The 25,408-nt window shown below is 40.9% G+C and overlaps 1 protein-coding gene across 4 annotated transcripts; it reads left to right on the forward strand.

The window, feature by feature from the left end:
* The first annotated feature begins 1,528 nt into the window (after positions 1 to 1,528).
* Positions 1,529 to 24,833, forward strand: Actr6 (actin related protein 6). 4 transcript variants are annotated; one of them, XM_040755089.1, is made up of 11 exons: positions 1,529 to 1,684; positions 4,919 to 5,036; positions 5,980 to 6,048; positions 7,874 to 7,997; positions 9,028 to 9,163; positions 9,273 to 9,329; positions 13,402 to 13,500; positions 13,590 to 13,668; positions 20,164 to 20,335; positions 21,665 to 21,803; positions 24,246 to 24,833. In XM_040755089.1, the coding sequence occupies exons 1-11, from the start codon at positions 1,617 to 1,619 to the stop codon at positions 24,373 to 24,375; spliced, it is 1,191 nt and encodes a 396-aa protein (XP_040611023.1). In that variant the 5' UTR covers positions 1,529 to 1,616; the 3' UTR covers positions 24,376 to 24,833. The 4 variants fall into 4 exon arrangements, with proteins under 4 accessions (XP_040611023.1, XP_040611025.1, XP_040611024.1 ...); XM_040755091.1 differs by lacking the exon at positions 13,402 to 13,500; XM_040755090.1 differs by lacking the exon at positions 9,273 to 9,329.
* Positions 24,834 to 25,408: the final 575 nt, after the last annotated feature.

Consider the following 25,408-nt stretch of genomic DNA (forward strand, 5'->3'; position numbering starts at 1 on the left):
TCAATATAGATGTCAATAGGTGGATTGCTTGATTTGAAGTGGTTTGACATTTAGGCAGATTGACAGAGGGTGATGATATATAAAAGAAAATGATGGTTGCTCAATTGAGAGAAGGCACAAAAGATGACATCTCAGTTGATAGGATGTTTGCCCAGCAGGCATGGAGCCCTGGAGTTTTCCTAAGGAAGTACATAATCCAGCTAAGGTGGCACAGGCCTGTAATTCCAGAACTCCTGCAGGTGGGCACAGGAAAATCCCAAGTTCAAGAGCACCCTTCTATACAGTAAAATTGAAGCCAGCCAGGACTACATTAAACCCTATCTCAAAATAAGTATTAAATGGAAAAGATGATAACAGTATCTATTGACAGGCACTTGACTTCTAACACTAACATCAAACGATCATGTAATATAGTGGTACTCACATTGCTTTATTTTATACTTGAGATCACCCAAGGCTGATTAAGCTGCTTAAACATGTAATGTCATAGTCACAGTTTGAATTTAGAGGCTACACTCTAAGTTATCTCCTGAAGTTGTACAGACTAGTTAATATATATAAATAAACTGGAACAAGTTACTCTTATGAAGTGGTTGTACTTTGCTTTTTATCAGTCATTACCCAAAATTATTTAGCCATTTTGTAGCAGAGTCTGGATTCCAATTCAACTTTTTCTCTTCCTTCCTCCCTCCCTCCCTCCCTCCCTCCCTCCCTCCCTCCCTTTCTCCTTCCCTTCTTTCCTTCCTGTCTGTCTTTCTTTCTGGATTCCAACTTTTTCCCCCTGTCTTTCTTTTCTTCCTGTTTTTTTTTTCTGAGACACCGTCTCTCCGTTATTCATCTCTGGGTGTCCTGGAACTCAACATGTAGACCTGGCTGGTTTTGAGAGATCCATCTGCCTCTGCTTCCAGAGTGTTGGGATTAAAGGCGGGCACCACCATGCCCGGTTCCAAAATTCTCTTAACATTATGAAACACAAGCCCTCCGTTTTACAGAAACACGCAGGAAAGACATCTAATTCCAGGAATCAGAACAGAGAGGTAGCATGTCAGAAAGTCCTTTGCAGATAGGATACATAAAGGGAAGGGTGAATGCGAGGAGAAAAAAGAAGAAAAAAAAAGCAGGTAACTAAACAGCAAAAACATAATTTATCGTGACGAAATCCTACAACCTGATGACAAATGCCAAGAAATAAAGGCGAGGCTGGAGAGACCTCATATCCGATTCCATGCTGCGTATGGTTTTGTAGTCTTCTAGAAGTGTCTCAGCAATCCTAACTGAACACACACAGGCACGCACACGCAGTCCACCACAACGGTTACAAAAAGCTTTCATTCGCCAGTGTGCGCAACAAAGAAAAACAATTAATGGGCGAAAAGATATTTAGCAGTTTCTAGTACCGAAAGTCGTCGCTCCCTACAAAGGATGGGTTTGAGAACTGGATGCTGGGGGACAAAACGCCGCTTCGCTGCCTGACTTCCGGCGTACTCCGTTGCCAGAGTAACCGGAAGTTATGCTCGGCTCCGCCCCTACAAACCATAGAGTACCGGAAGAAGCCTGAGCAGAGGAGACCCTAGGGGGGTAGGAGCCGCTAGCCTGCGGCGTTGGTGGGCCCCGAAATGACGACCTTAGTTCTGGACAACGGAGCCTACAACGCCAAGATCGGTTACAGCCATGACAGTGTCTCGTAAGTGCCCGCGGTCCCCAAGGGACAGGACGTGCATGCCTTGCGTCTTCACAGGCTGCTCTTTCCTACTCGAGCGATCCGCAGACGCCCTCGCGCGGCTCCGGCCTGAGCCGAGGGATGCTCCGTTTGGAGCTGGGTTGGTGGGTTTGAGTCTCAGCTGAAAATGATGTTGATTTTCGTTTGGGACTCCGGAAGTGAAATGTACGTTTTGTTAACAGGAAATAGGTTTCTCGAGGTTGACTGAGGGAACCAAAGACAAAATTCTTGACGTTTCAGAAATAGTGGGCAGCGTTTTGGGCATACTCGCCTTTTGGGTAAACGTTGTTGCAGGGTTTCCATCGGATCCCCAAAAGGTTCAGTGCCGCCCAACCGCCAAAATTGTAAAGCCAACAACATTAGAATCCAGGGAGTTTGAAGGCGTTGGGGCAGTCAACTTGAATGAAATGAGGCTTCTATGTACATTGGGTTTTTGTTTGTTTGTTTGTTTTGGGGGTTGTTTGTTTTCAGTGAGAACCAGATACATGGAGCTGAAGAGATGGCTCAGTGGTTAAGAGCCTTTTCTGCTCTTCTAGAGGACCTAGGTTCAATTCCCAGCACCTACATGGACTCTAACAATTATCTGTAACTCTAGTCCTAGGGGATCCCACATCCAGGAAAAATAGCCATGCACATAAACAAATAGCATGTAAATAGTACACATACAGAAACAGATTCTTTTGTTTTGCTGTGTTTTTAATGTGCTGGAGAATGAATCAAGGGCCTAGCAGATTTGAGACAAGTGCTGTACTGCTGAACTACAGCCTCCTCCCCCTTGTATTTCTTTATTGAGACAGAGTCTCACACCGTAGCCTAGGCTGGCCTCAAACTCATGACAATCCTCCTGTCTCAGCCTCCTGAGTGTAGGATTTATAGGTATGACCTATCACTCCTGTTACCTGCTACCTTATTAAGGTAGAAATCAAGACCCACAGCCAGACATTACAAGAGAGTGAGAGACCTTGGAGTACTCAACCCTCAATGGGATGTTTCCATCATATCCCTCCCCTTGGAGCCCTGAGGAAGAGCAGGTGGAGAGAGTGGAAGAGCCAGAGGGGATGGAGAGCACCAAGAAAACAGGGCCCCTAGATCAGATGCGAAAACTCATGCACTCACAGAGACCAAGGCAACATGGCCACTGTCTGCTTAGGTCTGCACCAGGCTCTCTGTGTTCATATTATGACTTCCAGTTTAGTGTTTTTATGGGACTTCTGAGTGTGTGAATGAGTCTCTGATTCTTGTGCCTTGCCTTAGGCTCTTTTCCTTCTGTTGGTTTGCCGTCCTTTGTTCTTCTCTCTGTATTGTTTTGGAGGTTGTCCTGTTGTAGACCAGGCTGGAGATCCACCTGCCTCTGCCTCCCGAGTGCTGGGATTAAAGGTGTGCACCATGCCCGGCTTCATATGTCTTCTTGTCCAATTCAATGTGATAGTTTTTGTTTTATCTTACTGTATAATAAAAACATTGAGAAGAATATGGCTATAAATTGTATCATTGTGCATATACTTTGACATTAATTTTCTTAGCACTTAAAGAATTATTTAGAGATGCTAAAGAAGGGGAATTGGCTACGTATATTAGAATGCAACCATGAGGTCGGCAGCATAGCGGCCTCTTTTAGTTGTGGGTTAGGGTCAAACCTAGGTCTTCAAACATGTGCTTTACAACTGAGTCACAGCAGTCTCTTCTCAGAGACAGTATCTCACTGAGCTGTACAGGCCAGTTTACAGCTTTTGGCTCCAGTGATGGTCTTGCCTCAGGTGCCTCTGGGATTGCAGGCAATACAACACTGAACCCAACCCATGCTGATCTTAAAAGTATGCCTTCCAAGAACAAACATTCAAACAGGCAGAAAAATGTTGATAGTCAATAGTAAGGGAAAATAGGCACAACCTTTTACTGGTATTATCTCCATAGCGTGTGTGTTTCAGTGTGTGCATACCTATACAATACTGGCTCCGATTTGTCTTCCTATCTAGAGTATGGGTTCATGGAGGTCGTGTCTGTCTGGCAGAGTGGTACATGCCTTTAATCCCAGCACTGGGGTGGCAACTTGAGGCTGGGTTGGTCTACTTATCAAGTTCCAGGCAGCATGGAGCTCCAGTCGTGAGACTGTGAGGCCCTGCCTTACCAAAGAAAACAAAAGCAAACCAAACAAACAATCTTAAGCAGTTTGTTGTTGTTGTTGTTGTTGTTGTTGTTGTTGTTGTTGTTGTTTTTGTGGTTTTCCAGACAGGGTTTCTCTGTGTAGCTCTGGCTGTCCTGGAACTCATGCTGTAGACCAGCTGGTCTCAAATTCACAGAGATCCACCTGCCTCTGCCTCCCGAGTGCTGGGATTGAAGGCACTCACCACCACGCCCAGCCTTAATTTTGTGCAATGTGGAATATTGGTGGTGATTGAGAATCTAGCTTCTTGGAAACAAAATTTTGAGCTTTATCTTACTAAAATGTCTACTTTAAAGTTGGGGGAAAAATCTCTGGACTGTCAGAGACCAAAATCTTCAGTCTTTCTATGGGAACATTTCTTTTTGAATCTTCACTGTGTTTTGTACACGGAAGCCTCTATGCTAACTGGTTGTAGTTACAAAATAGTAAAATAGTTGATATTTATACTTACTTTCTGTGCTGTACTTCTGTGTTATTCTACAGCCCACTCTTTTAAAAAACAAATCTGGTCTGTTGATTTTTTTTTCTTTTTCTGAGTTCCCTCCCTGTTGCAGGGAGCTGATTATTTAATTCTCCAAATGAGTTAAAGTAAAAAGGGAAAAAGAAAGCAAACCTCCTCTCTGGCCCTAATCAACAGTAGGCCCCACCCCAAAGACTTCTTTAAGATCCTTTGAGAAATACAAGGGTTCTAGGGCAGAACCATTGAACCCCAGCACATTAAGCACAGCAACCCAAAGGAGACCATGAGAACACTAGTTATGAATAAAGTTGTCTTTTGTTGTTGTTATTGTTGTTTTTCAAGACAGGGTTTTTCTGTGTAGCTTTGGCTGTCCTGGAACTCACTTTGTAGACCAGGCAGGCATTGAACTCACAGAGATCTGCCTGCCTCTGCCTACTGAGCACTGGGATCAAAGGCGTGAGCTGCACCACCTGGCTGAATCTGGTAGTCTTTTAACACACGGGTGATGACTAAGTACTAGTGCTTTTTAGTAACTAAATATTTGGAAGATAATTCTTTATTTCTTTTCGTCTAGGGTTATTCCCAATTGTCAGTTCAGATCAAAAACAGCACGTCTTAAAACGTTTACTGCTAACCAGATTGATGAAATAAAAGACCCTTCAGGACTCTTTTACATTCTTCCTTTTCAAAAGGTAATGCAATTGTGTTTGATTTCTGATGTTATAAACCTGTAACTGTGTATGGGGGGGTAGGGTCAGAGTGCAGCTTTCGGAAGTTCTCACTTTCTACTGTGTTGAAGCAGGTCTCATTGCTGCCATTGTGATGTGTACTCTAGGCTAGCTGACTCTGAAGCTTCCGAGGGACTTTCCTGTTTCCCCTCCCATCTCTGCAATAGGGATGCTAGGATTAAACGTGTGTGAGCCACTGCAGGTTCTGGGGATCAGACTTGCTATTTTTAATCTTGTGTATGTTTGTGCAAGTGAGGCAGTTGCTGGCTGCCATCAGAGGTGTCAATGCCCCTGGGGCTGGAACTACAGGGTCTAAAACAGTTTGTTTCAATCTTCATTAAGATCTAATTAAAATGGCAGATTGAAATTAAATTGTTTTAGTAAAAATAACCATAACTTCGTTATTCATTAGAATACTTTTTATTTGTATTATATTTTACTTGTATTAAAACAGGTGGTATACAGACCTATATATTTGCTGTTTGAACCATTGACATCTTAGTTATTGTTTTGAATGTTTACAAGGAGAGCACTACCTCTGTAACTGATTGACAGTCACTTGGTATTAGATGGGAAAAAGACGACCACTCAGAGCTAGAGCTTGGGGATTTAGAACATGTTTGTCTGGTTTCTTTTAAGTTTGTGTGGGGGAGCATGTGCTGTGACCAGGGTGTCGTGCCATCCCAGAGCCTTCGTTTAGCAGTCAGAGGACAGACAGCCTTCTAGAGTTGGCTCTCCTCCTCTTTGTATCTATGTCAGTTCTGGGGATGGAACTTGGGTCACCAGGCTTGTGAGGCAAGCTCGTTTACTCCCTGAGCACTTGCCTTTAACCTTGTATTTAAAAAAAATAATTAAAATACTCTTGATAATTTAATGGTTTTGTTGTTGGGTTTATTTTTAATTTTAGGGCTACTTGGTGAATTGGGATGTCCAACGACAAGTTTGGGATTATCTTTTTGGAAAAGAGATGTATCAGGTAACAAGTTAGAGTATGTATTAAAAAATCTATTTCTGTATATTAATTTAAATGAAAAATCAGGATTTACATTTATAAACTTCTGTGTTAACATTTATAAACTTATAATTATATGCATTTAAAGAACTTGGATATAGATTTTCCTAGATTTTGTTTATTTAATTTTGGAGGCAGGGTCTTCCTATGTAGTCCTGGCTGGACTGGAACTTGCTATGGAGAACTGACCAGCCTCAAACTCTTCATCTGAGTGCTGTTTTTTTTGTTTTTTGTGGGGTTTTTTTGTTTTGTTTTGTTTTGTTGTTTTTTTTGAGAGAGTGTTTCTCTGTAGTTTTGGAACCTGTCTTGGAACTCGCTCAGTAGACTGGCCTTGAACTCAATGAGATCTGCCTGCCTCTGCCTCCCAAGTGTTGGGATCAAAGATGTGCTCCACCACTGCTGAACTTGAGTGCTGGTTTTTTTTCAAGGCATGCACCACCACACCTAGTATGATGTTCTGAATATTTAGAAAACACAAATAGCTAAAACCTCCAGGTTGAAGACTAAGTGAACTGCAGATAGCCTTTGAGAAACTCAATAGCAAGTTTTTACTTCCTGTCTCTACTCTCCTTTCCCTAAGCTAGGGAATCAAACCTGTGACGTTTTTATGCTAAGTGATTGATTCCACCATCACTCAGCTACATCCTCACCTGATATCTCAACTACATCACAAGAAAATGTTTGCTTACACATCTGAATATATGGCAGTCACAAGAATTTTATGTTTTTATCTATTTGTTTGTGTGTCTGTGTATCTGTGTGAGCATATGCCACATGTGTGCGTGTGTCCACAGAAGCCATAGAAGGTATTGGATGCTTTGGAGCTGGAGTTACAGATGGTTGTGAGCCATGATGCTGAGAGTTGAACTCCAGTTCCTTGGAAGAGCAATAAGAGCTCTTAACCACTGCTCCATGTCTCCAGTCCCTGAGAATGTCATGATTCTTTTCTTTAGATGTCTTTATCTAACTTCGTGTTTATGGGTGTTTCACCTGCATATATGTCTATGCACCACAGGCACATACTACCCATAGAGGATAAAGAGGACATCAGATTCCCTGGCTGGGATTTGAACCTGAGTTCTCTGGAAGAGCAGCCATTGCTTTTAACTCCTGAGCCATCTCTCTAGCCCTGATTTTATGTTGTGGTTTTTTGTTTGTTTTTTGGGGGTGATGGTGTTCAAGACAGGGTTTCTCTGTGGCTTTGGAGGTTGTCCTGGAACTAGCCCTTGCAGACCAGACTGGCCTCGAACTCACAGGGATCCTACTGCCTCTGCCTCCTGAGTGCTGAGATTAAAGGTGTGCACCACTACTGCCCAGCTCAAGTTTTAATATACCTTAAGAATATGATGTTGAAAGGACAAAAGCCCAAGGGAAAAACCAAATTGAGATGCCTAGTTGCCAGGAAGCTGCACTAGTCTCCTTTACTCAGACTAGCACTGAAGTCAAAGGAGCCCTGGCTAAGCTTGTAGACACTGTCATAAGAACAGCATCACTGGGCAGGCCATGTCCTGGCTCTAGAACCTGAGCTTTGAATTGCCAGTATGGAAAAGGCAAAGGATAAGAGACCAAACACGGCTCCATGAATCCTGTTGTTTTCTGCAGAAGGTCTCTGGAAACTTCTTGCTTCTTGCTAACAAAGTAGCAGTGGCTCCACTGCTTGAATTACATCAGCCTTTACTTTTGTCTTTAAGAGTTTGACACTTTAGCAGTTCTGTGATAGTTTTTATTTTTTAATTTGATGATGATCAATATAGGTTATAAAACTTTTGGGATTTTTTTTCTCCCATAGGTTGATTTTTTAGATACTAATATTATTATAACAGAGCCATATTTTAACTTCACTTCAATTCAAGAATCAATGAATGAAATTCTATTTGAAGAATACCAGTTCCAAGCAGTGTTAAGAGTAAATGGTAAGTTACAATATTCCATTGGTTATGAGTGGGGTAAAGAACTGAAGACCCTGAGTAGCAGATGACAGGGTTAGGTCTGAAGGAAGTAAGCATAGAATTCTTATTCTATGTTTTATTATAGTGGCACAGGCCTATAATTCTGCAGTTTGGGAGGGTGGGGCAGGAGGACTGAGAATTCTCAGTTTGCCTGAACTATAGACTGAGTTCAAGGCCAACCTAAGATTGAGTGATAGTCTACCATAAACTAAAAGAGGCCAAGTAGTGGGTTACAGGTCTACCTAAACTATAGTTAGACGATATTTTGTTTCCCTCCTTCAAAACAAAGCCAGCAGTGACAAAATAAAAGGTGGTATTTTTTTCTTTTTCTATTTCCTATATAAGTGTGACTTTTAAAAGTTTAACCAGTGATATCTTGGGACTAGAGAGAGGGCTCAGTGGTTAAGAGTGCCCACTGCTCTTACAGAGGGCCCAGTTTGCTTCTCAGGACCTATGTTAGGCAGCTCCCACCACTCCTAACTCCGGTGCTTTGGCCTCTGCAGACACCTGCACTCACACACACTCACACACAGTCGCACACAAGTAATTGAAAATAAACTCCAAGCCGGCTGGTGGTGGTGCACAACTTTAATCCCAGCGCTGGGGAGGCAGAGGCAGGCGGATCTATACAAGTGAGTTCCAGGACAGTCAGGGCTACCCAGAGAAACTGTGTCTCAAAAAATCTAAATAAATAAATAAACAAATCCTAAAAAAGAGAGTTGTAAGTACTATTATGAGTTAACACTTTTCTTAAAAACTAAAGACTTTGGTTTGTATGGTCTTGTTGTGTTTTGTTTTGAGACAAGGTCTCTCTATGTGGTCCTTGCTGCCCTGGAACTCTTGTCTCCTGTTTGCTGGGACTAGAGACTCTTCACCACACCTGCCTTAAAGGCAGCTTTTTGTTGCCGTTAGCTTGCTGCTTTTCTTTATCGTTTTAAAGTAATAGTATGTTTTAATGTGCTCACTTTTTTCTCCTTGCCCTCCCTTTTAATAGCTGGTGCTCTCAGTGCGCACAGATATTTCCGAGATAATCCTTCTGAGTTATGCTGCATCATTGTAGATAGTGGATATTCCTTCACACACATAGTTCCTTACTGTAGGAGTAAAAAGAAAAAGGAAGCGATTATTCGGTGAGCTATGTGTAGTTTTTATTTTATTTCTCATCTTATGTCAATTTCATGTTATTTCTTAGGATGAAACGTGTGATAACTGAGTCAAAGTTTAATTCTCTCCTTTTAGGATAAATGTGGGTGGAAAACTCTTAACAAACCATCTAAAAGAGATCATATCCTACAGGTAATCATTAGCTTTGAATTTGGGGAAGAAGTGTACCACATGCCCAGCTAGCGGTTGGCTCCCTCCCTTCCTCCCTCTCTCTCTCTCTTTCTCTCTCTTTTCAAGACAGGGCTTCTCTATGTAGCCCTGGCTGTCCTGAAACTCACTCTGTAGAGCAGGCTGATCTTGACCTCACAGAGATCTGAGATCTGCCTGCCTCTGCCTCCGGAATGCTGGGATTAAAGGTGTGCACCACTGCCCAGCTGCTATAATTTTTCTTTATTATTGAGTTTATACTATGTTACTTTGCTATGGTTAAATCTGTCTCCCCATGCTTAAATGTAAGTCTAAAAGCTCAAAACTCATGAACAGCTTTCACAGTATTAAGATTATGTAAATGTTATATACTATTGAACCAAGTCAGCTGGGCTTGATTTCAGAATGTTGTGATATTTAATTCCACCTCCCAATCAGGGAAAGAGAAGAAAATTGGAAAGGGGGGAAAGGTTAAGGCAAAGGATTTAAGATGACAGGGGTGGGCACTGTGGCATATACCTATAATCCCAACACTTGGCCAGCAGGAGAATCAATAGTTTATTATTAGCCTGGACAACATAGTGAGTTCATTGGCTCTCCTTGGGCTACATCATGAGACCCTATCTCAACTCCTTTCTCCACAAAAGACTTAACTTTAAAAATACACACACAGGCCTGGTGGTGGTGGCTTACACCTTTAGTTCCAGCACTTGGGAGGCAGAGGCAGGCAGATCACTGTGAGTTCAAGACCAGCCTGGTCTACAAGAGCTAGTTCCAGGAAACCCTGTCTCAAAAAACCAAAACCAAAAATAAAATAAAATGCACAAACAGGAAAATATTCAAAGCAAAAGTAAAAAAGTGTGTATTTTCCTATGAGCCACTTAAAATAATTGAATAAAAGCATACAGTAAGGTATGCAAATCATGAGTATGGTGCAATAAAATGTAAAAGTGACCAGACAGTAGTTGAAGCAGAACAGGGTAAGGTTCTTTTGAAGTATATTTTAGGCTGGCAAGATAAGATGGCTTGCATGCTAAAGGTGCTTGCCTACAAGCCTGAGAACCTGAGTTTGATCCCCAAGAACAAAAGATGCAAGGAGAAAACTGACTTCACTGAGTTAGCTTCCGACACCCATGTCCTGGTATATCTGGGTGTGTCTGCTCGTATACACACATAACAAAAAAATAAAAATAAATTTTAAATCTATATGTTACTAAGTTTCTAAATACATATACAGTAGTTACCCATAATCAGTATATCACACAGTGAGTGTGAGAGAGAGGGGTCAAGGGACAGCTTTTCAGAGTTACTTCTTTCCTATTGTTATGTGTGATCTCAAATTGATCTCAGGTTGTAGGGTTTGCACAGCAAGCATCTTTATCCACTCACTAAGCCATCTCAATAGTCCTCAGGATGGTTTGATGACTTTTAAGTATAGAAAAGGTTTAATCCTCTCATATAGTCAAAAGCTTTAGAAATCCAAGGACTGAGCTAGCCAAAATCTTAGAAACAAATTGAAACAAATACATTACATTGTGTTGGTCAGCTTTGAGTTGGTGTAACAAAATATGTAAGATAATCAACATAATCAGGGGAGATTCATTTTGTCTTCAGTCTCCAGAGGTTGGTTCCCATGGCAGCTTGGCCAGTGGCAATAGAGTAATGTAGCTGGGCGTGATGGCACATGTACTGAGGAGGAAGGGGCAGGTAGCTTTCCCTGAGTGCAAGCCAGCCTGGTCTGCACAGTGAGTTCTAGGACAGCCAGGACTATGTAATGAGACCCCGTCTGAAAACAAACCAAAAAGAATAATAATAGCATAGGAAAATGTTTGTGGGATGTTTAATTGAAAATATAAAATACACATGTCTCATATAATAAAATCTGTGCAAAGACAAATATTCAAAGGAAATTACCTCATTAAAAAAATTCCTGAGCCAGGCAGTGGTGGTGCACACCTTTAGTCCCAGCACTCAGGAGGCAGAGGCAGGCATCTTTGTGAGTTCAAGTCCAGTCTGGTCTACAGAGTGAGTTCCAGGACAGCCAGAGCTACATAGAGAAACCCTTTCTCAAAAACAAACAAAATCCTGTTTTTTGTGTTTTCTTTGATTTACTCATCAGATCATCTATATTATGTACTGTACTGATTCGTAATACTGTATAATCAGAAAAGATGATGTTAGGAGTGAGGACTTTCTGGTGAGAGGGACAGTTCACTGTGGTCAGACTACCTAACACCCATTCTGAATTTCCTTCTCTGTGTTGAACTAACACTTGCCCTTTAAAGAATGATGTGCAGATGAAATGTGATAATCAAATTGAGACGTTTTTGTAAGGTTAAGATTGGTTTTACACATTCAAGAATTTAATATTCAAATAGGACGTGGTAAGCACATCTGTAATGCTAACACTAAAAAGCCTGAGGCAGGATGATTTCCATGCATTCAGGGCCAGCCTGGGCTGCACAGTCAGTTCTGTACTGTTCTGGATGGTTTTTGTGTGTCAACTTAATAAGAGTTAGAGTCATCAGAGAGGAAGGATCCTCAGCTGAGGAAATGCCTCTATGAGACCCAGCTGTAAGACATTTTCTCATTTAGTGATCAGTGAGGTAGGACCTAGCCCATGGTGGGTGGTGCCATCCCTAGGCTGCTGGTCCTGGATTCTATAAAAAAGGTGGGTTGAGCAAACCAGGGGAAGCAAGCCAATAAGCAGCTCCCCTCCATGGCCTCTGTATCAGCTCCTGCCTCCAGGTTCCTGCCATGCTTGAGTGAGTTCCTGTCCTGACTTCATTCAGTGTTGAACAGCAATGCTGAAGTGCAAGCCAAATAAACCCTTTGTTTCCCAACTTGCCTTCTGGTCATGGTGTTTTCATCACAGCAACAGAACCCACACCAAAACTCTGTGGACACCTACACACACACACCAAAAAATGTAGTACTTTCATGTTTCTTTTTTTTTTTTTTTTTTTTTTTTTTTTTGGTTTTTCGAGACAGGGTTTCTCTGTGGCTTTGGAGCCTGTCCTGGAACTCGCTTGGTAGTCCAGGCTGGTCTCGAACTTACAGAGATCTGCCTGCCTCTGCCTCCCGAGTGCTGGGATTAAAGGCGTGCGCCACTAACGCCCGGCTTACTTTCATGTTTCTTAAAAACCATTTTTATATTAATTATAGATTGGGGGATGTGTGTGTGTGTGTGTGTGTGTGTGTGTGTGTGTGTTTATTGGCCTTAGAAAGATAAGGTAGATGCTGAAGAAATGGCTCAGTGGTTAAGAGCATTGACTGCTCTTCCAAAGGACCCTGGTTAGTCCCAGCACCCACATGTGGGCTAACAACTGTTCATAACTCCAGTTCCAGCACCTTCTCTGGCCTCTGGGCACTGCACATGAGTTTATAAACATACATACAAGCATAATGCGTAGAATAAAAATAAAGCTCTAAAAGAAACTTAAATGGTACTTTAAAGTAGTGTTCAGCTGCTTCTTATTTTAGATTTTATCTATTATAAATTACATTTATTGTTGGGGGATGGGTGGTGGAGATGCATGTGCATGTCTACATGAAGATCAGATGACAGCTTGTGGGAGTCCATTCTCTCCTTCCAACTTGTAGGTCTAGGGATGGAACTCGTCAAGCTTGAAGGCTGATGGGGAAAGTTCTTCTGTGTATATGTTGATGAATAAAACACTGTTGGCCAGTAGTGAAGCAAGATAGGTGGGACTCCAAGTCGAGGAGGATTCTGGGAAACAGAGGCACAGTCAGTCACATTGTAGGACTGGGGAGAAGTAAGAGGTCCAGACCCTTTTCTCTGGTAAGAGAAGACCACGTAGAAAGACTCCGACTAGCAGGTATGGGTTAATAATTAAGTCAGAGCTGGCTGATAAGAAACCAAGCAAACGGCCAACAGCTTCATAATTATATAGTGTTTCGTGTGTTATTTGGGGGCTGAGACAGCTACGGGACTCAGGCGGCTAGCGGGAAGACTACACATTACAGAAGGCAAGTTTCTTAACGTGTCAACACCGCTTGCCAGCCCTCACGTTATGCACATTTCTGTCTCTGTTAGGCAGCTGCATGTCATGGATGAAACCCATGTGATTAATCAAGTGAAAGAAGATGTGTGCTATGTGTCTCAGGACTTTTACAGGGACATGGACATCGCAAAGTATGTGCAGTGCTGATTGGTATGTAGCAAGTTGGTCTTCAGGTGATGTTAATAATTGCAAGTTTTTGTAAATGTCCTTTTTTTTTTAGATTAAAAGGAGAAGATAATACAGTGATGATTGACTACGTTTTGCCTGACTTCAGTACAATTAAAAAGGGCTTTTGTAAGGTAATTTTTAAATTTCTTTCTTGTTTATATTCTTATTTGATGCATATGGATATTTTGCTTGTGTGTGTGTGTCTGCCTAGCATGCATGTGCAGTGCCCACAGAGGCCAGAAGAGGCTGTTAGATTGTCTGGAACTGGAGTCACAGACAGATTGTGAGCCACTATGGAGATGGGTCCTGGGAATTGAACCTGGGGCCTCTAGAAGAGCAGCCAGTTCTCTTAACCGCTGAGCTCTCTCTCCAGACCCTGAAAGGTAATTGAAAACAAAATCCTCCATAACATTTTCTCAAGTGACAACCTTAGCCATATTTGGAAGGCATTTCATATGTAGCTGGATTGACAGGGTCTTACAGTGACTGCCTTCTTTTAGGCAGTCCTTTTGTAACCATTTCTTTAGGTACATGTGGGTGAATTTAATTAATGAGTCTCTTACGAATTAATTTAGGAAAAGAAATTAGACAATGATAGCATATGTGGTGATATTTTGTTTATGATCTAACAAATAAAGTTTGTCTGAAGATCAGAGGGCAAAACTATCCACACTAGTCAGCCATAGAGGCCAGGCAGTGGTGGCACACACCTTTAATCCCAGCACTTGGGAGACAGAGGCTGATGAATCTCTGTTAGTTCAAGGCTACCATGTGCTACACAAAATTGACCCAGTCTAAAAGAGAAACAGCTCACACAAAGGTGACCCCAGCATTTGGAATCCCATGTCTTTAATCCCAGCACTGGGGAGGTGGAGACAGGAGTGATATGACTGGGCAGAGAGAGGACTATATAAGTAGGAGACAGGAGCTCAGTGCAGTCCGTGGAAGAGTGGAGTTGGAAGCTATCTGAGGTTCCATGAAGACAGATGCAGTCTAAGGACAAGATCACCTTTCAGTCTGAGCATTGGTGGAGGTGAGAACTCTCTAGTGACTGGCCGCTTTGCTTCTCTGATCTTCAACTCTAACCCCAGTATCTGTCTCTGGGTTTTTATTATTAATACCAGTTAGAATTTGTGCTACATCCATATGTGACAAATCTTAGAGATAAACAGGTCATTGTCTGTATTATATTAAGTAATATTGTTTAAGAATTACTTTGAGCCTGGTGGTGGTGCACACCTTTAATCCCAGCACTGATAAGGTAGAGGCAGGTTGATCTCTGAGTTTGAGGCCGGCCTGAGCTACACAGCTAGTTCAGGGCCACACAGAGAAACCCTGTATTGAAAAAAAACAACAACAAAATACTTTAAATCCAGTTAGAAATTGGTTATTTTCCTGTTGTGAAAAGACTTAATGTGGATGACACAAAACTGAATTTACTCATGTTTATTCCAGTATCATCAGATTGTTGTTAAGGGAAAATCCATCATATATTTCAAGTGTTAAGAAGCAGTTTATCTTTATGTCAAGATAATTTTCCCTTGTCTTTGATCAGCTCAGGAAAAGATAGTTCTGTGTTTGATGACTGAAGTCTGACCTAGTTAATGGCTTGATAAAGACTCTTGGGAAGTTAAAAATTTCTACTAAGAAATGTACAGAGACATGATAGTATTCATTTAGAGTAGTGGGAAATTGGCAACAGCCCAAGTATCTACTATAAGGAAGATAATTTTTAATATACTTTCATAATAAATAATAATGAAAACAAAGTAGAACTACATGGATTCACCCAAAATGTAATGTTTAATAAGAAGCAGTCTGCAGAAAGGTATGCATACCTTCAGTCTATGTAGAATACAACACTAACCTAGTTTTACATTGTTTCAAAAGACTGAGTGTTGAACATCAAATTGAAAAAGGAATGATAATTTATTTGTAAAGCTGCATCAAGCTACTTAATGGGCATTTGTATTTTATGTTAGTACTTGTACTTAGCATGCCTGAAATTTTTCTTTCTGTAATGCAGAGGTGAAATACAGATTAAAATTCATGAAGGGAAATTATCACAAACATGTAGCCTGTGGGAGCTGTCTCATTAGGCACACTTGGTCATCTACGTGTTTTTATATCTAATTATAATCACAATTCAATGATTAAAGAGATGCTGAGGAGAACATAAAACACAGTGGCAAAGTTGTCTATTTCTGCAGAGATGGGGCCTGCATAAAGTCACAGTGATTTCTAGTTTCTCCCAGCCTGACAGATCACTGGACTGTGAGGGCATTAAAAATCTCTATAGTCAAGGCTGGCCAAGATGACTCAGTGGTTGAGAGCATGTACTGCCTCCTCTTCTAGGGGACCCGAGTTCAATTCCCACCATCTATGTCAGATGGCTCACAACTACCTGTAACTCCAGCTCCAGGGGATCTGAGGCCTCTGGCCTCCTTAAATACCTATACCCGTGTGCATAGTCCCCCAACACACATACACATAATTAAAAAGTAAATAAATATTAAGGTCTGTATGGTTCTTTCCTTCATCCTAGGAGTTTTTAGTTCTTAAGTCAGAAAACTTAATTTTTTTCTGGATAATGGACAACTAGGAAGGAATCTTTCTCTTTTTAAGATGGCTTGGTGGTTCAGAATGCTAGCTGGTCTTCCAGAGTTCCTGAAGTTAAATTCCCAGCAACCACATGATGGCTCACAACCATCTGTAATGACATCTGGTGCCCTCTGCTAGCCTGCAGGGATACATGCAGACAGAATACTGTATACATAATAAATAAGTCTTAATTAAAAAACAAACAAACAAACTTTTCTCCTGCTCTGTGAGTGGCATGCCAGTAGATTGTCAGACATTATCTAAGCTCTGCCAGTTTCTTCCTTAACCAGTACCTGCTTGGTGGGCCTGCATTGTTGAGGTTGCTCTCACAGTTATACCATATTTTACTCGTTTTCTTTGCTGGGTGCTGGCGAGGGGGTGTGAGTGTGATTGTTTGCAGGTTTTTGTTGACCTGTATAGACTTTTTTGCTGAGACCTGTATGGCTTGACGCCTTGACCTGAGTGGGGGTGGCACAGGAGTGAAGAATGTGCAGAAATCTAGCCAGGGCCAGTTGGGCTGTGTCCATTCTGATGGAGTGGCACCAGCTGCCCCAGCAATCTGGAACCGCAGTGTGCCGATTATGGCACAGCTGGGAGGAGATGGAGTCTCCGTGGGAGGTGTCTGTTACAGTGGTCTCTGGCTTAAACATTCGTGGGGAGGAAGTTGTGGTTGCTAGTTTTTGCACATTGGTCAGTCGATAGGAAACACTACTGCTGGGACCAGAGGAAGACTTTGCCATTCCAACCCTGACCCTTATGGGGAAGGCTCTGCCAGTTCCCATGTGTTGAGGCGTTGATACTTGACGGGACTGTATCGTGTTCACAGTACACACTCAAGCCTTCATCTACTCCCATACTAATTATTAGTGATTTTCATATGTAATGTACACTTTATCTGGTGAGAACATAGTAAGTTGAGTTGGGCTCTTGCTATTTGAGCTATTACAATAGTATATATATTTTTAAAAGAATAGTTTACTCTTTATTGATTAAAGTTTATACTGTATATACAATCATGTTTGGTCATTTATATGAAAGTTATTGTATATATAGTAAGTTTAATTGTAAATTTGAGTTTCTTTAGTACTTTATTTTGTAGTTTCCTGCTAGGAAAACAAAATTTTGACTTTAGAGAAACACTGTTGCATGAAATGAGAAAAATGTTTTTGAGCCTTCATACTTAAGTGCCTTTTTTTTTTCTACACAGGGTTTCTCTGTGGCTTTGGAGGCTGTCCTGGAACTAGTTCTTGTAGATCAGGCTGGTCTTGAATTCACAGAGATCCGCCTGCCTCTGCCTCTCCAGTGCTGGGATTAAAGGCATGCGCCACCACGGCCCGGCTCTTAGTGTCTTAATTAGGGTTTCTATTGCTGTGAAAAGACACCATGACCAAACATTTAATTGGGACTGGCTTATAGATCAGAGGTTTAGTCCATTATGGCAATAGGCATTGTGTCATCCAAGCAGACACGGTTCTGGAGAAGGAGCTGAGAGTTCTACATCTATATCTGTAGGCAGCTAAGAGAGCTAGAGACAGAGACTGGGCCTGACTTGAGCATTTGAAACGTCAGTCCACCCCCAATGACCAACTTCCTTCAACAAGGCTACACCTCCCAATAGTACCACTCTCTGGTGACAAAGCATTCAAATCTGTGAGCCCATGGGGGCTGTTCCTATTTAAATCATCACAGTTAGGATATTGTTAATTTGAATTGGGATGTATTAGTCAAGAATGCTTGGGAAACCTGAAGCTTTGATTTTCTTCTGCTTGACAGAAGGAATAATAACATATAGACCTATAAGGTCAATAACACCGATGATAAACAACAGGAATTCTAATTTCATTTCTTCTCAGAAAGATGATGCCTGCTAAAGTATAAGCTGTCAGATCTACATTGAGAGCATCCCTTTAGCATTAGTGATCACCACTTTCTGCTTTAATGGTACTAGAAATAAATGTGTGAGGACCACCTAGTAAATCATGGGTTTTGCTGACCAGCTCCCCACAGCCCTCTTTTGTCTGTGTCTGAAAAAAGTTTTGAATTGAATTCTTAAACAGAAATTACTTGTATTTCCAGATTACACATGAATGTGCCGACATTCAGCAAGGACACTGAGTACTGGCTCTTTTCCAGGTTAGCTGTTTGGTCAGTCAGCCTGATCCTCTTCTCAAGTCAGGGCTTTAAACAAACTGGACACCTTTCATGTCCTGCAGTCTGTGTTGGTCTCAGGTAGTTTCCAGTGTTGACAAATGAATTATCCTTAAACTGAATCTAGTGTGTGTGTGTGTGTGTGTTCCCTGCTTCAACCTGCCAAGTGCTGGGATTGCAAGTGTATGTAAGTTAATTTGTAAATTTATAAAGAATATTTCCCATTCTACCTAAGACAAAATGATCATTCTTCTCTGGAGAGCGATACTATTTTTCTTACTACAGCAATTATTTAATTGGGTTAGAAGTGGTTTATATTTATAGTTTCCTAGGAATGTTGTGTAATTATCTGGAAAGTTTTGTTTAAAATTTATGTTTTGAGCAGAGTGTTCCCAAATGTTAGCAAGGTGACTCATTCATATCCAGGTTATTATGTAAATAAAATGGCAGTTTGAAACTTGTAGAATAATGCACATAAAATGTCTAATACAGTTAATGGCATGTGTTATTTTGCTTGCCATTGTCCAGGAATTTATTGAATAGGTATCCTATACTAGGTGGTGTATGCTGTACTAGGTAGTGGCTGTGTGATGAGCACTATAGGTTGGGAAATACCACATATGTAGTAAGGAAACACACATGCATATATGTCTATATGCACACATTTTTGTTAAAATGTTTTTTTAAGATTTATTTATTTATTACATATACACCAGATTGAATTGTAGATGGTTGTCAGCCACCATGTTCTTGCTGGGAATTGAACTCAAGACCTCTGGAAGAGCAGTCAGTGCTCTTAACCTCTGAGCCATCTCTCCAGCCCCATTAAAATATGTTATATGTTACTAATAATATATAATTTTTCTCGTTAAGTATGTTTGTACTATGTAATGTACTTTTGTGGTGGGAAATTGGATCTGTCATCTGGATGAAGTGAGCTAAGTCTATAGAAGAATGGATGACTCAAGTTGAACAGGGCTGCCATTTTAATGACATGGTTGTTGCAGAAGGAGACTCTTTCTTCTAGCCCCTGCAGGATCACAGCTCACATAGGGGTAGACTAGAACATGAAGAAGAGCATGGACCTAGTTCATGTAAAGCTTGCATTTACTGTACAGACAAGTTGGCATTAGAGGGGATATTTCAGTGATGAAAGGAGCGTCTTTGCCTAGTTTTGGAAATCTATTGATTTGTTACTAGTTGAGAATTTCATATATGCATATAATGCGTTTTCCAATCTCACCCCTTTCCTTCCTCTCCTATTCCTCACTATCCTCACTGCCACTTTTCCTTCCCAACAAAGTATGTTCTTTTTTGTAGCCCATGAGTCTACTTTGTGCTGCCCATATGTGCACAGGCGTATGACCATCTATGGGAGCACGGGTAGCCACATGTCAACAAACATGTAAAGAAAGGATGAACTACATAGGGACAGGAGCGCAGCAGAGTGGATGCTGGGAATCGCATACTGTTATAGGTCGACGATAGTGTCCTCTCCTATGTTCTCCTTTCCTTTCTTTTAAAAACTTATGGAGGAAAGTTGGTAGATTGTCTGCAGTGTTGGATGGCCACAGTAACATTGATTTTTTTTTTTTTGAGGCAGCCCTCCACCCCCACCCTTGCCTCAACTATCCTTTAACTCAGTATGTAGCCCAGACTAGCCTCAAATTCACAGAGTTCCTCCTGTCTCTGCCTCTTGACCTAATTTTTATTTGTATACTGTGGCAACAGGACAGAAAACATTTTTCTAACTTTTGAGATTCTTGGGACTTCTCATAAGAGCATGATTACTCTATTAGAATTACATATTTCTAATTATCATTTTTCATGTGAACAGGATACTGTAGCTCATACTCTTCATCTTCCTTTACTTTAAGCCAAGAGAAGAGATGGTGCTGAGTGGGAAGTATAAGTCTGGGGAACAGATTCTTCGCCTCGCCAATGAGAGGTTTGCCGTTCCAGAAATACTCTTTAACCCTTCTGACATTGGGATTCAGGAGATGGGGATCCCGGAATCTATCGTCTATTCAATTCAAAACCTACCTGAAGGTATGTTAATGATTAGAGTTAAATGCTGAAGAGAAATAGTTTTGAAAAATCATGATCATAGTACTGTGTCTTAAGCAATTTCAAACAATGACACCTGTACTATTGGCAGAAATTTCCAGATCTTATAATGCACTTAAATAATTCTTGATTGATTGTATTTTGCAAAAGTCATTATGGTCTATTTAAGCATGAATATAGCTTTCCTTAAGTATTAAATTGCTCTATTCATTTTAGAAAAGTCTGTTGTTTTTTACTACAGACACAGTCTTCCTATGTAGCTCAGACTGGCCTAGAACTCATGACCTTCCTGGTTCAGGATTCTGAATGTTAAATTTATAGTCATGAACTTCAAGGCTCAAATTTACACAGAATTGAAATGTAAAGTGATGTGGGATGTCCTTTTGTATGCTGCAAATATGTGTTGCTTTTATTGACTGATGAATAAAGCTGATTTGGCCAATGGCCAGGCTGAATAGAGCCAGGCGGAAAAATCCAAGCAGAGATAGAGTGAAAAAAGATGGAGTCAGAGATAAACCATGTAGCTGGGGAAGCAAGATGTGAGGTAACAATCTACGAACCTCATGATACAATATAGAATAATAGAAATGGATTAATTTAATTGTGAGAGCTAGTTAGTAATATGTCTGAGTCATTGGTCAAATCAGATTCATTCATCAATCAATAAAAGTAACACATAGTCACAGCATACAGAATTACATCCTACATCAGTAAAAGTTTTTTTTGTTTTTTGTTTTTTTTTTTGGTTTCTTGAGTTAGGGTTTCTCTGTGTAACAGCCCTAGCTGTCCTGGAACTGGCCCTGTAAACTCACAGAGATCTACCTGCCTCTGCCTCCCGAGTGCTGGGAATAAAGTCAGCTAAAATTTAAAGATTCTTTTTTAAAAAGATTTATTTATTATGTATACAGTGTTCTGCCTCTAGGCCAGAAGACGGCACCAGATCTCATTACAGATGGTTGTGAGCCATCATGTGGTTGCTGGAAATTGAACTCAAGGCCCTATGGAAGAGCAGCCAGTTCTCTTAACCTCTCCAGCCCCAAATTTAAAGATTTTAGTGGATTGCTTTTTTAGCAATTGATAAGACTGACTTTTTCATTCTGCAGTATCATGGACTAACATACAGGATTACTTTGTCTCAGCAACAGCAACAAGAAAACCTTAATAATGAAAACAAAGGACAAATTAAAATCTTACCAATGCACCCCAAGGCGTCTCAGCCATAGCCACGGTTGCTGCCTGCCTGTGCGCCAACTGAGTCTTCGGAGACAAGTAGTTTCCTAACACTGGTTTTCTTCTTTTTCTCCTTTAAAGAAATGCAGCCACATTTTTTTAAGAACATCGTTTTGACGGGAGGAAATTCCCTCTTCCCAGGATTCAGAGATCGGGTTTACTCAGAAGTCCGATGTCTGACACCAACAGATTATGATGTTTCTGTCGTGTTGCCTGAAAAGTAAGTGTCGGTTTATAAAGAAGCAGAGCCGTTTTTCGGGAAGGTGGCTTGTGGCGGATGTGAGTGTCAAGCTTGGCTCTGTATAGATACTGACTCATTTATTCCCCAGTGGGAGCCTCACTTTCTTTCTTCCGAAAATGAAAGTTTAAATCTTAAGTGAGTTGGAAGAGATGACATGTAACGTGCCAACCACATGTGACACTCAGTAACCCCTGCTCTTTCCGTGTGTGTCAGTCCTGGCTCCAAGGATTTTTATAGGCAAAGAAGCCAAATTATTATTGAATTTATCTTAGCCATACCATCATCTGATGAGTTCTATAAAGAGTAGAAGTTCAAGGATTGAATTGTTAAGATCATCTGTATCAATTCATATCTTTTTTTGGTTTTTGGAGACAAGGTTTCTCTGTGGCTTTGGAGACTGTCCTGAAACTAGCTCTTGTAGACCAGGATGGTCTCAAACTCACAGAGATTGGCCTGTCTCTGCCTCCCGAGTGCTGGGACTAAAGGTGTGCGCCACCACTGCCCAGCTTTTTCTTTGGAATTTTTAAGTTGTAAATGTTTTCGGACAACTTTAGAGTTGACTGGACTGTATTTGTATTAAAAATTGTTATGAAGTCAGTTATGGTGGTGCTTGCCCATAATCCCAGCTTTGGGAATTTAGAGACAGAAAAATCAGGAGTTTAATGCCAAGCTCAACTACATAGCAGTTCTGAAGCTAGCCTGATTATGTGAGACTGTTTAAAAAAAAAAAAACTGAGAGAAATCTGTTTTAATGTCTACTACTGTTTTTATGAAAAAGGGCAGATAATATCATTTCACCATAAGCAGTTAAGGTAGAACTCTGGAACTGTGGGGGTGGGTTTAACTCATTCTCCCCAGAGCTTTGCATTGGCCTTTGGAGAGAGAAGGCCTTGTGAGCCCGAGTCCTTATGTTCGTAGGAGTGGCCAGAGCAAAGCCCGTTATACCGCCTGAATCAGAAGGGCCTTTATTTTATTGTTCTTATGTGTGTGTGGGGGGGCACTGGGAAGGAGGTGTGCTACAGGTGTGTGTGTGGAGGTCAGAGGACAGCTCTGTAGACTTGGTTTTCTCCTTCTACCTTTATGTGGGTCCCAGGGATTCAACTGTTTCAGGCTGAGGTAGAAAGAACTTGTCTATTGAGCCAGCTACATCACCTGCCTGAAACAATAGTTGTTTGTTTTTTTGTTTAAGATCACCTCACGGGCTGGTCTGGGACTCACTGAGTAGACCAGAATGGCCTAAAATGCATAGAGATCAATTACTCTGATTCTGTCTCTGCCTCCTGCATCACCATACAATGTCTAACTCAAAACTTAATAGTGTTAGTGGCTGAGTTACAAATAAGATCCTGTTCTAATTAAATTTAAAGGTTTTTTTTTACACTAAAATAGTATCTTTCAAAACTTGTAGTAGTGAATAGAAGACCCTCATCTACATCACTTTTTATTTTCCTTTGTTTTGTTTTTCGAGACTGGATGTTGCTTGTTATGTAGTTCTAATACACCCTAAACTGGCAATCATTATGCCCATGCTTCCAAGTGCTGGGATTACAGATATGCACTACCTATAAAACTTCCATTTGTAGCTATTGGCTAAAAGGATTAAAGAATTGGTAACTGTTGGAATAATTTTTGGTCAGCAGTAATATCCATATACTTCTTAACACTGGGCTTTTGTCTTACATATACACGTCTGAGCCCAAGGGATTGACACAAATAGGTTTTGTTCTATAATTCGATGACTTGTGATTGTGCACTTTTCCTTCCAGAAGAAAAGCACAGGCCCAAATGTAAGGACATAAGTAGCCCTGTTAATAAAAAGCTGCACACACACACACACAGTAGGTAAGGCAGTTCTCTCCACGTCCTCTGATCTCAGCGGGGAAGAGGGGGATAGAGCTGAGTCAGCACAGAGCCCTTGGGGACTGCAGTTAGCAGAGCCAAAGATGCCTGACCTCCTGTCTGCCTGCCATGTGACAATCAGCAGTGTCTTTTAGCAGCGACAGTACAGACTGAGTGGTGCTGAGACAGTTTCTAGGTCCACACTGTAGCACACCTGCAGGGTAACCTTGGAGCCTCCTGTTCCCGGCTCAAGGTGGGACTGACCCATAGCTATCTATGGCTTGCTATGAGAATCATCAAGTTAACACATCTTCGCTTCGGTTTAGGTCCAAAGTTAGAACATTTTTCTCCCCTTACTTATCTCTAGCTTTTATTTATGTTCTGGGGTTTTCACAGAAGTAGAGGGACCATAAAATAGGGACCATGGGGAAAACAACCCACTGCTTTGGACTGATGAGGAAGAGCTCATCTCTACACCGTGAATGGGATTCCACTAAATTGAGCAGAAATAGTCCACAATCCACATCTGTTCTATAAATGGTCAGTTGGCGGCTGTGCTCATTTGTGTAATCTCTATTTCAGCCCTATTACTTACTCCTGGGAAGGTGGAAAATTGATATCTGAAAATGATGACTTTGAAGATATGGTGGTTACAAGAGAAGATTATGAAGAAAATGGACATAGTGTCTGTGAAGAGAAATTTGATATTTAAGAAACATTTCTGAATGAAAGTCCTGGGAAGTTTGATTTCAAAGTTCCTTTGAAGGGAATAAGGACTGTGTTACTTTTCATTGTAAGAGAAAATCTTCAGCTAATATAAATATTCTGAGTCATAGCTGATGTTCACAGGCTTCTAACGTGGGTTATTACTGTCAAGTGTAATTCAGCCCACATTTCATTTAGTAGTTAGACTACTATACCAATACTTAACACTGTTTCTGAGAATACATTGCTAGTCATGAGAAAGTGAAGAGTAAATGTTTGATTCTTCATACTTGAAAACACAGGTTTTAAATATCTCACCAGTCAGTTTTGCCTAAAAGACCTTTCTGTAGCTTTGACTGTGATAGGCTGAAGTGTTTGCAGACTGACAAGATTCTGATCTCTTAGAACTAAGTTATTTAAAGTTTGTTATCTTATTTGCACGTAATAAAGTTGGAAAGATCAGTATTAAATGTGTATGTGTAATTTTTCTTTTTTATTTAGTGTAAGTTTTAGAGAGTGAAGAATTTCATAGTGTTTATGATCACCACTGTTCTGCAGAAATGTAGTGCTTTGTTTAGAAGTTTACTGACCCACAGTAAACATATTAGGATACAAAGCTTAGTGACAGTACACTTACCTACCATGCTTAAGGCTTTGGGTGTGAGCTCTGTACTGCCAAAACAATTGCTTTCCAATGTGAGGAATGAACTGTCAGTTTCCTTGAGTTAAAACATGCCATCCTGGAGGCAAGTTCCTTAAAACTCAAGAAGAACTAAAGAGACTCATTAAGACTCAAAAAGAAAACAACTAAAAAGTTTCAAAAAGTTCCTAAAACTTAGCAGATTCAGAAGACTTCTTCCATCCCAGGATGTATAAACAGTAATGCCTGCTGAGAAGATACTTTCTGACCTGCAAATCATGTAGAGTACTCTAAAGTATCAGCTTTTCCTGAGCTATTAGTTATGCTGGGGTGGGCTTTCAGTGACACACTAGCTAACTTTGAGATATCTATGTTGCTGTGTGTATCCCTTTCCCATATT

The sequence above is a fragment of the Mesocricetus auratus genome, unplaced genomic scaffold (genome assembly GCF_017639785.1).
Source record: "Mesocricetus auratus isolate SY011 unplaced genomic scaffold, BCM_Maur_2.0 Super-Scaffold_100011, whole genome shotgun sequence".
Lineage (NCBI taxonomy): Eukaryota > Metazoa > Chordata > Mammalia > Rodentia > Cricetidae > Mesocricetus > Mesocricetus auratus.